At 47.3% G+C, this 12,451-nt stretch overlaps 3 protein-coding genes across 6 annotated transcripts in view; 1 reads left to right on the forward strand and 2 right to left on the reverse strand.

The window, feature by feature from the left end:
• Window positions 1–4,048, reverse strand: part of March9 (membrane associated ring-CH-type finger 9) — an 8,009-nt gene extending 3,961 nt beyond the window's left edge. The window contains exon 1 of the mRNA XM_008844101.2: window positions 3,917–4,048. Within this exon, the coding sequence (XP_008842323.1) occupies window positions 3,917–4,048 (132 nt within the window). The remainder of the gene's footprint in view (window positions 1–3,916) is intronic.
• Window positions 3,781–7,900, forward strand: Cdk4 (cyclin dependent kinase 4). Of its 2 annotated transcripts, none has more exons than XM_017800851.2 (8): window positions 3,781–3,979; window positions 4,433–4,669; window positions 4,819–4,954; window positions 5,069–5,236; window positions 5,393–5,502; window positions 6,673–6,723; window positions 6,859–6,994; window positions 7,547–7,900. In XM_017800851.2, exons 2-8 carry the CDS (start codon window positions 4,452–4,454, stop codon window positions 7,637–7,639), a joined length of 912 nt encoding a protein of 303 aa, XP_017656340.1. In that variant the 5' UTR covers window positions 3,781–3,979; window positions 4,433–4,451; the 3' UTR covers window positions 7,640–7,900. The 2 variants fall into 2 exon arrangements, with proteins under 2 accessions (XP_017656340.1, XP_008842269.1); XM_008844047.3 differs by lacking the exon at window positions 6,673–6,723 and adding an exon at window positions 6,473–6,523 and having other exon boundaries at window positions 3,784–3,979.
• Window positions 7,879–11,316, reverse strand: Tspan31 (tetraspanin 31). Of its 3 annotated transcripts, none has more exons than XM_029568787.1 (6): window positions 11,298–11,316; window positions 10,153–10,320; window positions 9,802–9,882; window positions 9,374–9,505; window positions 9,028–9,141; window positions 7,879–8,941 (listed from the first exon to the last, which is right to left on the reverse strand). In XM_029568787.1, the coding sequence occupies exons 3-6, from the start codon at window positions 9,877–9,879 to the stop codon at window positions 8,867–8,869; spliced, it is 399 nt and encodes a 132-aa protein (XP_029424647.1). In that variant the 5' UTR covers window positions 9,880–9,882; window positions 10,153–10,320; window positions 11,298–11,316; the 3' UTR covers window positions 7,879–8,866. The 3 variants fall into 3 exon arrangements, with proteins under 3 accessions (XP_029424647.1, XP_008842268.1, XP_029424646.1); XM_008844046.1 differs by lacking the exon at window positions 11,298–11,316 and adding an exon at window positions 10,888–11,220; XM_029568786.1 differs by lacking the exons at window positions 10,153–10,320; window positions 11,298–11,316 and adding an exon at window positions 10,888–11,103 and having other exon boundaries at window positions 9,802–9,846.
• Window positions 11,317–12,451: the final 1,135 nt, after the last annotated feature.

Raw genomic sequence — 12,451 nt, forward strand, 5'->3', positions numbered from 1 at the left:
CGGGGAGGGGGAGAGGGAGAGGAGGAGAAGGGGCCGCGGCTGCGCATCCCCGCCCTGCCCTGCACGAGCAGGTGTCCCCAGGGGCGGGGCGAGTGTGCGAGACCCTGGAGGAGGGAGAGAGGGGAGTGGCCAAGGAAGGGGAGTGTGCACTCCGCTAGAAGAATAGGTGTGTGTGTGCGGATGAGGGTGAAGATGGAAGGTGGGACATCAAAGGATGCAGGTGTACCTGGGGCCGAGAGGCTTATGCAAAATGGGAGAGTAGGAAGAAAAAGCTCTCCAAGCGTCAGAAGTGTGCGGGGATTGGAGGCGGAGGGAGCGGGCAAGGATGGACTCGAGCAATAAACACACAAAAGGTTGTAAAGTGTGGCTGGGTGCGGAACTGTGGAAGAGCGGTGTGCGAGGAATGGAATCGGATTGTGTGGGAAACAGAAGCGTTTGGTCGCGATGTGTGAGGGGAGTGAGCAAGAACGGTTGGAGTGCTAAAGGGATGGGCGTGGCTTTCTTGGTACCCTTCTGCCCTCACCTCCACTATTCTGAAGAATACCACACTTACACACTTAAGTCTTTGTTTTCAGGGTCCCTAGACCCCTGGAGCCCTTCTACCCAGCCCATCACATTTTTTCTGCCTTAGACTTACACCCTCCTTCTCATCCCCTTTGTGAAGCTGAGGGAAAAGGGATTCCCGAGGAGCCCACTGGGTCAAACACACTGGGAAAATATTAATTAGTAAAAGAGTAATTAACAGGAGGGAGGGGATGGAGCCTGGGACAGATTGCCAAATTAAGGTTCCTCAATGGAAAGTGATAGAGGAGACAACAATTTTTTTTTTTTGTGAAGCATTCAAGTGCTTTGGGTGGACAAATGAATGAACCAGGAGGAGGGGGTGAAAAAAGGCTGGGACTTGAGCAGACAAAGAGGAAAGCATCTGTTCTAAGGACAGCAGACTACAGTGAGCTCATGTCCGGGGTAAGGTGATACTACTTGTGCTGGGAGTTTGATAAATGAACAAGCACTTAGCTTTTCAGAAAACTGAAAAACCAAATAGCCCTGGAAATGTCACCACTGAAACACCTCTCCAGGCCCTTAGCCAATTTAGGCCTAGATTTATTTTATTTATCAATTTATCAATTTATTTATTTATTTATTTATTTATTTATTTATTTAAGACAGGGTTTCCCTGTAGCCTCAGCTGGCCTGGAGCTTGCTATGCAGAGCAGGCTGGCCTTAATCAGAGAAATCTGCCTGCCTCTGCCTCCAGAGTGCTGGGATTCAAGGTGTAAGCCACCACACCCTTCTGCTGTGGATCCTTTTCAAACCAGTCTCCTAGGTGCTCTAGTCTGCAAGGGCCAAGAACTATAAGCATCAGAACAGCAACAAGAGGAAACTGTCCAATGTGGTTTCCATTATACCCTGAATTGTGATTCACATTAATATTCAAGTCTATACTGTTACAGTCTCAGCCAGGAAATTTTGGAGAATAGAAGTTAGAGCAGAAGAAGTGGCAAACAGCTAATAAAATGGTTTCAGGTTGGGGGTGTGATGGCTCAGGTCTATAAGCCAAGCATTTGGACTGCTGAGAGTTTAAGGCCAGTGTTGTCAATATAGCAGGACACTCTCTCAAAAAAAAAAAAAATTGAGTGTGGTGGTGCATGTCTGTAATCCCAGTACTTGGGCAATGGAGATAATAGGATCAGGCATTTGAGGCCAGCCCTAGCTATGTATCTATATCAAGGCCAGCATGGACTACATGAGACCTTGTCTCATAAAAACAAAATAACAAAATAAAAAATGGAGCCACAGCAATTAAGAGCACTTACCTCTCTTCCAGAGCACCTGGGTTCAGTTCCCAGCACCCACATGGTAGCTAACACATGTCCTTAGCGCCAGTTCCAGAGAATCTGATGCCCTCTTCTGGCCTCCTTGGCCATTGAATGCAACTGGTACACTTAAATACCCGAAGGCAAAACACTCAAACACATAAAAAAATTTTTTAATGAAGCTACAAGGACAGCATTGGGAGGCTGAGGCAGGAGGATTGCTGTGAATTTGAGGGCCAACTTCAGCTACAGGGTGAGACCCTATCTCAAAAAAGGGGCCTGGAGAGATGTCCAAACAGCTAAAGAGTATTTGCTGCTCTTGCAGAGGGCCTGGATTCAATTTCCAGCACCCACATGGCGGCTAACACCCACTTGTTACTCCAATACCAGAGGATCTGATGCCTTCTTCTGGCCTCTATGGGCACCAGGCACAGATGTGGTACACATACATTCATTCAAGCACTATACATACACATAAAAATAAACCTTAAAAAAAACAAAACGATTTCACAGTTTAGGGTTTGGAAGTTTAGCTCAGTGATTGAATGCATCCTTACTATGCATAAAGCCCTGACTTCACTCCTCAGCACCAAAAAATAAACACAGCTCCAGATTTTAGTTTCTCACAAATTGGAATATGATACCTTACTCCCATGTCCCTAAATGGTCGGAGCTAATAAAGAAGTTGGGACCAATAAGATAAGTCAGACAAATCTACCTCTGTATACCTGGTTTTCTGTGGGCAGAGGCCATTTGAGAAAAGCTGTTCAGGGCAGTCCTAAGTGATAAGAAAGCTGCACTGGAGCAAAAAAGGGATGAGATACTAATGCATGCATTACAAGTTTGTAGAGGGACACAGATCGTTCTGAGGTGGTGCTGCTGGTGCCTGTCCTTGTACATACCTACACAAACAGAATAGAATGTAGAATCTTAGTGCTGTAAAGAACCTTTTAAGACCAAGTACTTTTTAAAAAATGTGTATGAGACTTTTGCCTGCATGCACATATGCCTGTAGGCCATGTGCATGCCTGGCGTCCCTGGAGGTCAGAAGAGGGCATCAGATCCCCTGGAACTGGAGTTACAGATTCCTGTGAGCCACCTCGTAGGTCCTGAGAACCAAACTTGGTCCTTGGCAAGAACAGGTATTTTTAACTGCTGACCCAGCTCTCCAGCCCCAAGACAAGAACTCTTATGTCCAATCACTTCTCACTGTCTGCTTCTAATACGCCTGAGGAGGTTCAGAAGTTGGGAAGAGGGGAGGGCATCACCTTGCAACTTTTCCTCTGCAATGGATTTCTATGTTAATATTCCTTCTGTCTGTCTTTTAATGCTAGTTTCCTCCTCAGGTGTCTGTTCCCTGTTTTATAAGACCACACTCAGCTACATCAGATAGCCTTTTCACTACTTCTAAGGACTGGTGGACTGAGACACCAAAACAAAAACGTCACATACTAACTGGAAGCAAGCACTTAGTAAAATTTTGTTGAATGAATGAGTAAAACAAAAACACAAATACGAATGTTTCCCCAGTGGCGGTGGAGAGAAAATGTGACAGCACCATCTCTGGTACCTGGATCTCCCACTAGTACCCCGACCTTCCGCCCACATAGAGACTAGTAGTGGGACTAGAGATGAGCTCAAGCTCGGCCTTCAGCCCAGAGTTGGGATCCGGGTGGCCCAGTTGCCATGGCACCGCCTTGGGCTCCACCCTCTCTCGCCCCCACACCCCTCCCTCTGCAGCTTGGGTAAGACAGCCAGTCACGTGTCCCAACGGCGTAACCACACCTATGCTCCTCAGAGCAATGCCAAGTAGTCACGTGTGATAGCAACAGGTCACGTGGTTATCAGGGTCTACACCCCCTTTCCCTCACCACACCCCTTCCATCAATGCTGTTCCGACCGCCCGTCTGCGCATGGGTGGAGGTCACATGTCCCGAACGTCCGGCACTCGCCCCGCCCTCCCGATTTCCGCGCGCCTCTTTGGCAGCTGGTCACATGGTGAGGGTGGGGGTGGAGGGGGCCTCTCTAGCCTAGGGCCTGTGTCTATGGTCTGGCCGGTAGAGTCCAGCTGCCCGGGACCGAGCCCGGGTGTATGGCACCGGAGGAACTGGCTCCCGGGTCCTGATAACGGGCCGCCGCCCCAGCTCTTGGTCGGGCAGAAGGTGAGTGCGGCCCCTTCCCAGGAATGGGGACCAGTCCCCGCCTCCCCACGGCCCCCCACGCGTGCGCATCGCGGGCTGGTTATGGAAGGGTGGCCCAAGGGCGGGAAGTGGGGCCTTTGTGGTGTGGGAGGGGATGTGATTTTTAGGGCCTGAGGTGCAGAATCTTCAATGCAAATAGTTGCATTGTGTTACCGCGTCGTGTGAACTCTTTTGTGCTCAGCATGATGTCCTCCAAAGGGAGAAGTTTTATTTTTCTTCTTCTAGGATATCACGTGGCTGGAGGGCTTGGTGGTCATTGTATTACCCGAAGCGCGGCCCCTGGAAGTTTGGGAGGGGGATGGGATGCTGGTGATGGTGCGTGTGGTGTCTTTTGAGGGAGTTCCTTTGTTATTGCTCGGTCTCACTCCCCTGACTGTGGAAGAGATTTGGTATTAGAAGTCTCTGTGATTGTAGGGTATCCCCTGATCCGAGAATGGCCACCTCTCGATATGAGCCAGTGGCTGAAATTGGTGTCGGAGCTTATGGGACGGTGTACAAGGCCCGTGATCCCCACAGTGGCCACTTCGTGGCTCTCAAGAGCGTGAGAGTCCCCAATGGAGGAGCAGCTGGAGGGGGCCTTCCCATCAGCACAGTTCGTGAGGTGGCCTTACTGAGGAGGCTGGAGGCTTTTGAGCATCCTAATGTTGTCCGGTGAGAAGGTTGAGGATTCGGAGTGGGGAGGAAAAGAGAAAAGGACCTGTGAGTGGGGGTGTGGTCGGGAGAAGTGGGACCTTGAGGAAATAGAGGAGGCCATGTTGGTGAAGGGGATTGACCAGCTAGTGACCATTTATTTTGGTCAGGCTGATGGATGTCTGTGCTACTTCCCGAACTGACCGCGATATCAAAGTGACCCTAGTGTTTGAGCATATAGACCAGGACCTAAGGACATACTTGGACAAAGCACCCCCACCAGGCTTGCCAGTTGAGACCATCAAGGTGAGAAGGATGAGTAGACATTGGGAGATGGATTGGGATCTTTGTAATAAAACTTGTTAGGATTTTGAGTATGATACCTAGTTTCCAGTGATTCTGTACTTCCTTCAAAACCAGGATCTGATGCGCCAGTTTCTAAGAGGCCTAGATTTCCTTCATGCTAATTGCATTGTTCACCGAGACCTGAAGCCAGAGAACATTCTGGTGACAAGTAATGGGACAGTCAAGCTGGCTGACTTTGGCCTGGCCAGAATCTACAGCTACCAGATGGCCCTTACACCTGTGGTCAGTAGAAATATGGTAGCCAGAATGGGTTGTGGTTGGGGGTAAGACTTGATTTCCCAAAGCAACTGAGAAGTCTTCTGCTTCATGTTTTCAGCCAGGCAGTTGTGATTCCTATCTGGAAGGCCCTCATTCATTTTTTTTTTCTGTTTTCTTTAGGTTGTTACACTCTGGTACCGTGCTCCTGAAGTCCTTCTGCAGTCTACATATGCAACACCTGTGGACATGTGGAGTGTTGGCTGTATCTTTGCAGAGATGTTTCGTCGAAAGTAGGGAACGCAAAACTCTTTTTTTTTTTTTTGGTCTTTTTGAAACAGGGTCTCTCTGTAGCCCCAGCTGTCCTGGAACTCACTATGTAGACCAGGTTGGCCTTGAACTCACAGAGATCCGCCTGCCTCTGCCTCTCAAGTGCTGGGATTAAAGGTATGCACCACCATGCCCAGCAAAACTCCTTTTTTACTTAATATTTTTATTTTATGTGTGTGTGTGTATTGCCTGCATGTAGGTAAGTGCACCTGTGTCATGCAATGCCCATAGAGAACAGACTGTCCAATCCCCTGGAACTGGAGTTATGGACAGTTGTTAGCTGCCATGTGGGTACTGGGATTTGAACCCAGGTCTTCTGCAAGAACAGTCGGTGTTCTTAACCGCTGAGACATCTCTCCAGCCCTGGAACTCAAAACTCTTAAGCCACTCTTGAATTCCACAAGTCTTTTTGTTGTTTATGGTGCTGGAGAATAAACCTTGAATGTACTCTTAACCACTGAACCACACTCCAAGCTCCCAAATCATTTACAAGCTGCATCTCTTCTGGCCCATTCTTTCTGTATATGTATGGCGTTGGATATATGTAGGGTCTTGCTCATGCGAGGCACATGCTCTGCCATTGACCTGAAGTCCCAATCCCTTGTCCCCCAATTGTTTCTTTTTTTTTTTTTTCTCTTCTCAAAGACAGGGTCTCACTGTGTAGCTGGCCTAGAACTCACAGAGATCCACCTGTTTGCTTCCTGAGTGCTGGGATTAAACTCATGCACTACCGTGCCTGGCCTGCCTCCCACCCACACACCTTTTTTTTTTTTTTTTTAAACAACTGACCTGTAACAGCCAGTATCCAGAAGTTCTGAAGTGTCCTGGAATCAGAAACTTCATATTTCTTTATTCTCCAGACTATTTTGAGCTACTTAACAGTAATCAGTCCCCCATCTTTGAACTGTTTCTTTGACTTTTTTTCTGCCTTAGGCCTCTCTTCTGTGGCAACTCAGAAGCTGACCAGTTGGGCAAAATTTTTGAGTAAGTACCCACAGCCAGTATCCAGAAGTTCTGAAGTGTCCTGGAATCAGAAACTTCATATTTCTTTATTCTCCAGACTATTTTAAGCTACTTAACAGTAATCAGTCCCCCATCTTTGAACTGTTTCTTTGAATTTTTTTCTGCCTTAGGCCTCTCTTCTGTGGCAACTCAGAAGCTGACCAGTTGGGCAAAATTTTTGAGTAAGTACCCAACAATGGAAATGAATTTTCCATTCTGGGTTATGTTTCTGCTGAAACCCAGTTGGCAACTAGCTCTCCCCTGGGAATAAAAGCTGGAGGAGGACCCTCCTGACCAGAGTTATCTTGTCCCCACAGTCTGATCGGATTACCTCCAGAAGATGACTGGCCTCGAGATGTATCTCTACCCAGAGGAGCCTTTTCCCCCAGAGGGCCTCGGCCTGTGCAGTCAGTGGTGCCAGAGATAGAAGAATCTGGAGCACAGCTGCTGCTGGTACTGGGCATAGGCATGGGGCACAATTGGGTTGAGAAATAGTAATGGGCTGGTGAGAGGATTCAGTGGGTATAGCTCTCGCTGTAAAGTGTGAAGTCCTGAGTTTGAATCACCAGAATTCATGTAAAAGCTGGATATGGTACTGTGCATCTGAAATTCCAGCACTCCTATGGAGAGATGGGAAGTAGAGACAGAAGGCTCCCTGGGAGCTCATAGGTCAGCTGTTCTGGTATACACAGTAGCGAAAAAAAGACTGTCTCAGACAAGGAAGGCAAGGACTGACACTTGAGATTGTCCTCTGACCTCCACGTGGGCACTGGAACGAACACGTGCATGCCTACACTTTCACACGCAAAAATGCACCCACAAAGGGGAAAAATAACACATGCCCAAGAAACTGGTTGTTAGGGGTCAAGACCATTGTGGCTCATAAGATCTAGATAGTGAATAGGCTGCCAGAGTAGAATGAAGGAAGCAGCCCATCCCAGGTCTGTTTGGGGGTGGGCCGCAGTCTCCTTTCCATGGTTTTCTGACCTTTGCCTCTCCCCTTAGGAAATGCTGACTTTTAACCCACATAAGCGAATCTCTGCCTTCCGAGCCCTGCAACACTCTTACCTACACAAGGAAGAAGCTGATCCTGAGTGAGCAGTACAGGGGCTGCCTTTCCCCCTTCTGGACACTTGAGTGGAGAGAATCCCACTGCCAAGGCAAACTGCCTTCCCTGAAGCTGTGCCTCCAACTTTTTACAGAGAATATTTTTATGCCTTAAATGACAACCCCCTCCCCCGCCCTTATTCCTCTACACTAAAGGGTATATCCTCTTTTCTTCCCTACTTTATATTGGGATCCCTTTTTATACAGCAAAACAAAACAAGACAAAGATATCTGGTCTTTTCTTTCCTTTAATATTTGTCTCATTGGCTTTACCATTGGCAGATTTAAGAAACCACCATTAAGAAGGATCTTCCCTGAAACCTTAAAGACACTCTCCCTAAATTACATAAGACCAAGGCAGGCAGCAGAGTTTTGTTTTGTTCTTCAATATTTTTATTATTTTATGGGTGTGTGTTTTCTGTGTGTGTATGTGTGTACGTGTGCACACGCCATGTTCATGCCTGGTACCCAAGGAGGACAAGAGGGCATCAGATCCCCTATAACTGGAGTTAAAGACAGTCTGTGGTGAATGGCAATGTAGATGCTGGAACCTGAACCAGGGTCCTCTAAAAAGAACAGGCCATGCTCCTAATTGCTGAGCTATCTCTAGCTCTGGCATTAAGGTTCTTTGACAAAGATTGGAAAGATCTTTAAAGTCTCTTTGAATATGTGGTTTAAATGGCTTTTGTTTTTTATATTCACTGACCTTCACTCTGGGTCCTGCCTTTACAGGAATTTCGGGTGGGGCTGGGAATGTAGTGCGGTAGAAGTAACGTGCCTGGCCATGTGTGAGACTGGGCCATATCACCACCAACAAAAAAATTGTTTTTCTGCTTTTCCCTAATACTGTGTTGATTTGTACTAGGAATGTACCATATTCTCTTAGGGAGAGGCGGGTGGGTTTCTTTTCCCTGTAATCTTACTCCTGTCAAAATATGTAAAGGCGTAATACATATAACTGTTCAGTTGATCAGTTATGTGGCAAAAGACCTTTCGAAAAAAACAAGGGGGTAAAGGTCTTAGGTTTTCAGAAATTAAGGGTGTTATAAAAAGCTGGGAGAGATCAAAGCCAAGTCAGGTGACACACATCTGTAATCCCAGCAGTGGGAGGCTGAGGCAGGAGGATCAGGAACGCTAGGTCATCCTCAGCTAAAGCAAGTTCAAGTCCAGCCTGGGCTACAAGACCCTATCTGATGGGATGGGGAGGAATCCAAAGTCTCATAGAAAGGCACTAGGGTTGGCTCGAGGATCTTTTTGATTCCGAAATCTCATTGCTAGCCAAACACCAAGAATCTACAGGAACAAAGAAAGGACAAGTCAGTTTTGGATCTTGAGGTTTAGGGTTTAGGAATGTACCTGAGGTCAATGGGAGATGTTACCTCTGTAAAGCTAAAGAAAAGTCCAACACCCCCTAGGATTTTCAGGGCTTCATCTGAATGTTTAAGAAACTTTTCTCCACACATCTGGCACGCAGAATTCCTGTTCTTGCACATCTGAGGGTAAAATGTATGGATAGAAAAAGCTATTAACCTGCCCTTATCCAAATGTGTACTGTGAATGTTCCCAGAAATTATTTACTAGTGTTTGAATTCCTGTAGACTGTTCCCTCAACCACCCCTTCATCCCCTTAGCAGCCCAATTCAAGGCAGCTGCTAAATCAACCCATTTCTGCCTTGTCTAATGAGCTTCCTACCTTCCAGCTGTGCTCCCTACCCCTCGACTCACTGCATTGCAGGAAGTGTCATCTTGTAGGTACAGGGTTGTGAGGTTGAATAAGCCACAACAGTCAAAGCTTCTTTCCAGTTCATGCCGGGTGTTGTTGCTCAAGACCCACCAAGAGGCATTGATGACATCTGTCTAGGGCATACAAGCAGAGGGATATGAATCTCCCTACTTACTGATCAAGTGCCTCAATTTTCATGTTTTAGCAGGGTGGTCAACATCCTGCAGAAACAAGGTAGCATGTCACAATTGGAGACAATGTTGAGTGTCGTTATCAAGTTCTGATTAGATTTTGGAGAATTAGCCATACATGTCTGTGTCTGAAAGTAGTGCACCTAAGGATGATTTCAGGTACTAAAGGATCAGACTAATATAAGAGTTAAGAGATTTAAAGGACTGGAGGGCAAGCAAGTACTTGAATGTCCCCTTACCTGTTTGCTTCGATTAATGGCCAGACATGAGCAAGAAATTCCAAACTGGAAGATAAAGACCAAACCAAGAATGATCATGTACTGAGAGGTTAAGGAAAAGATCACATTTACATTTTAAATATTTCACCCAGTGTGGTTGGCACACACCTGTAATTGGGATTTAAGAGGATACGGTTCCAAGCCATCTCATCTGTTCACAAAATTACACAGCTTTATAGAGTTGGAAACAAAAGCATCAACTTTTGTGTATTACAGAGTAAAACAACAAGGAACCCTACCTGAGGTCCCCTAGCCTTTTAGACAAAACCCTCCCAAGGGCCCAGGTGCCCCAGTCACTTTAGGTCAGGATACAAAGAATAGCAGGACTTGGTGGTGGTTAACAGCACCCACCAGTCCAGCCACTGCAATGAGGAGAAGGAAGACTCCAACAGCAATGACTCCTCCAATGATGTGAATGCTGGACACCAGACCCAGACCTTTGCCCCAAGCAGCCACTCCAATGAGCAATAAGCCCACCAGCTGCAAGAGAGGAGACATTTCAAAGGATTTAGCCTGGTGTGGCACACACCTGTAATCCCAGCACTAGGGAATCAGGCAGCATAGCAAAGCCCGGTCTCAAAAGAATTTTAGCATTCAGCACTGCCAAAGGCCATTACAAGGGGACGTGGACAAAATGGGGTAGACAGGGAAGGGGAATGAGGGCAGCACCATCAGAACCAAGGGCATCTCTGGCGCTCTTCACTGGTACTGGGGAATGGCTGGGAGGAGAGGCAAGGGCAGTAACGTCTCAGTGTACAAACGGAGCCCTTAGCGTCCTCCAGCATCTATTTTGGGAAGAGATTCAATGACAGAAGACGTACTTTAAACCTACAATCTTCAGTTCACCTCCCCCTCAACACCCTGACACAAGCCCCCCATCACCGGAAGTCTCCCCTCTTCCACGGAAGTCCCCAGGAATTCCCTATTCGCCGGAAGTTCTTGGGAATCTTCCCAGAACCCCCAGTACACCCCTCTCCCTACCGGAAGTCCCCTAGAGATTCTCCTCTTTCGTCTTTCCGCCCCGAAGCTTGCCCCATAAAACCTCACCATGTAGACCACGTTGAGAGCGCACAGCGCGTTCTTGGAACAGGCAAAGCCTCCGCAAACCATCTCCCCAATTCTTGGGACCCAAGTGGTCCCTGGGACTTGGGGGGAAAGTATTGGGGACCGTCTTCTAGGACTCCGACAGCTTCTATCGCTTTAAATCGAAGCCAGTCAAACCAATTCTCTGCGCCTGCACCGTCCCACCCCTGCCTCTGGATTGGCGAAACTCGTGGCTAACCCAGGACTTCGATGGTCTCAATGCCAATCAATCTGCATTACGTCACTAGCCCGCCTCCCTGTCCCTCCCTCAGTTTCTTCATTGGACGAAACTTAAAAACTGGGGACGGGGTTTCTAGGTATTCTCTTAGGGACCAGAGCCTAAACTCAAAAGCGTAGATACAAAGCGCAGTCACCCATGATCCGAGTCGAGAGACTGGGAATCCGAGGAGAAACTGGAGACTCAGGTGGACAGAAAGACCGGAGGGACTCGTAGAGCTGGGTGGAAGGGGATCCGCCCCTCGAAGGCTAGTCCTTCCCACCTGTTTCCCCTCATCCCACGATGACCTCACCGTGACGCCATCATTTGGTTATTACTGTGTCACACTCGGGAACACCAAGAGGAGCCAAATATTGAACTATGTAGCCTAGCCAGGGAGGGCCCGAAATCCTCACACATTTGTTAAATGTGTCTGCTAGTAAACATGTTTTGTTCCACATTCCTCCCTCTGCAGTGTGAACACGTCAGCACTTCAAGGGGAAGTTGAGCAAGTGCTTTCTTGGTTGTGACAAAGCCACAGACACACAGAAGTGTTCCTGCATCTTTAAACACATGCACGCCTGATCCAGGGAGAATCAGGTATATAAATAAGTAGGAGTCTCCGTATTTTCTTTTTTTACTATCTTATTTTGTTTATTTTATGTTTCAGATTGTATTGCCCGCATGTATGTAGGTGTGCTAGTGTTATGCAATACCCACAGAGGTCAGAAGAGGGTGCTGGATTCCCCGTGAACTAGAGTTACAGACGGTTGTTAGCTGCCATGGGCAACATGTGGGTGCTGGGAATCAAACCCCGGTCTTCTGTAAGAGCAGCCAGTACTCTTAACCACAGAGCCATCTCTCCAGGCTTGAGTTTTCATATTTTCACTCCAGAGGTAGGAATAGTCAATGGTTGGTCAGTAACTTTGTTATTGCAGAAATGTTTCGAGGTACTGCCCTTTGAATGGGAGTGAGAAATGACACAATCCCTCCCCCATCAACTGCACAGAATGATTTAAGTCTGTGTGCTCATATCCTGTGACCACCTGCAGTACAGTCTTTCTTCTAAAGTCAGACTGCAGGGGTTCTAATTTTGCCACTTACTATCTGTATCACCTTCTTCCAGGTACTTAAATTCTCTGTGCCTATTTCTTCATCTGTAAAAATGGGGATAGATAAGGGCTGCCTAACTAGCCTATCAGCAAGTTCTGAGTTCGATTAAGAAAACCTGCCTCAATAAACAAAGTCGACAGAAATTGAGGAAGACACCTAGTGTCAATTTGGGGCTTCCACATACATGGGCACACATGT

The sequence above is a fragment of the Nannospalax galili genome, unplaced genomic scaffold, assembly GCF_000622305.1.
Source record: "Nannospalax galili isolate Female #2095 unplaced genomic scaffold, S.galili_v1.0 scaffold340, whole genome shotgun sequence".
NCBI lineage: Eukaryota > Metazoa > Chordata > Mammalia > Rodentia > Spalacidae > Nannospalax > Nannospalax galili.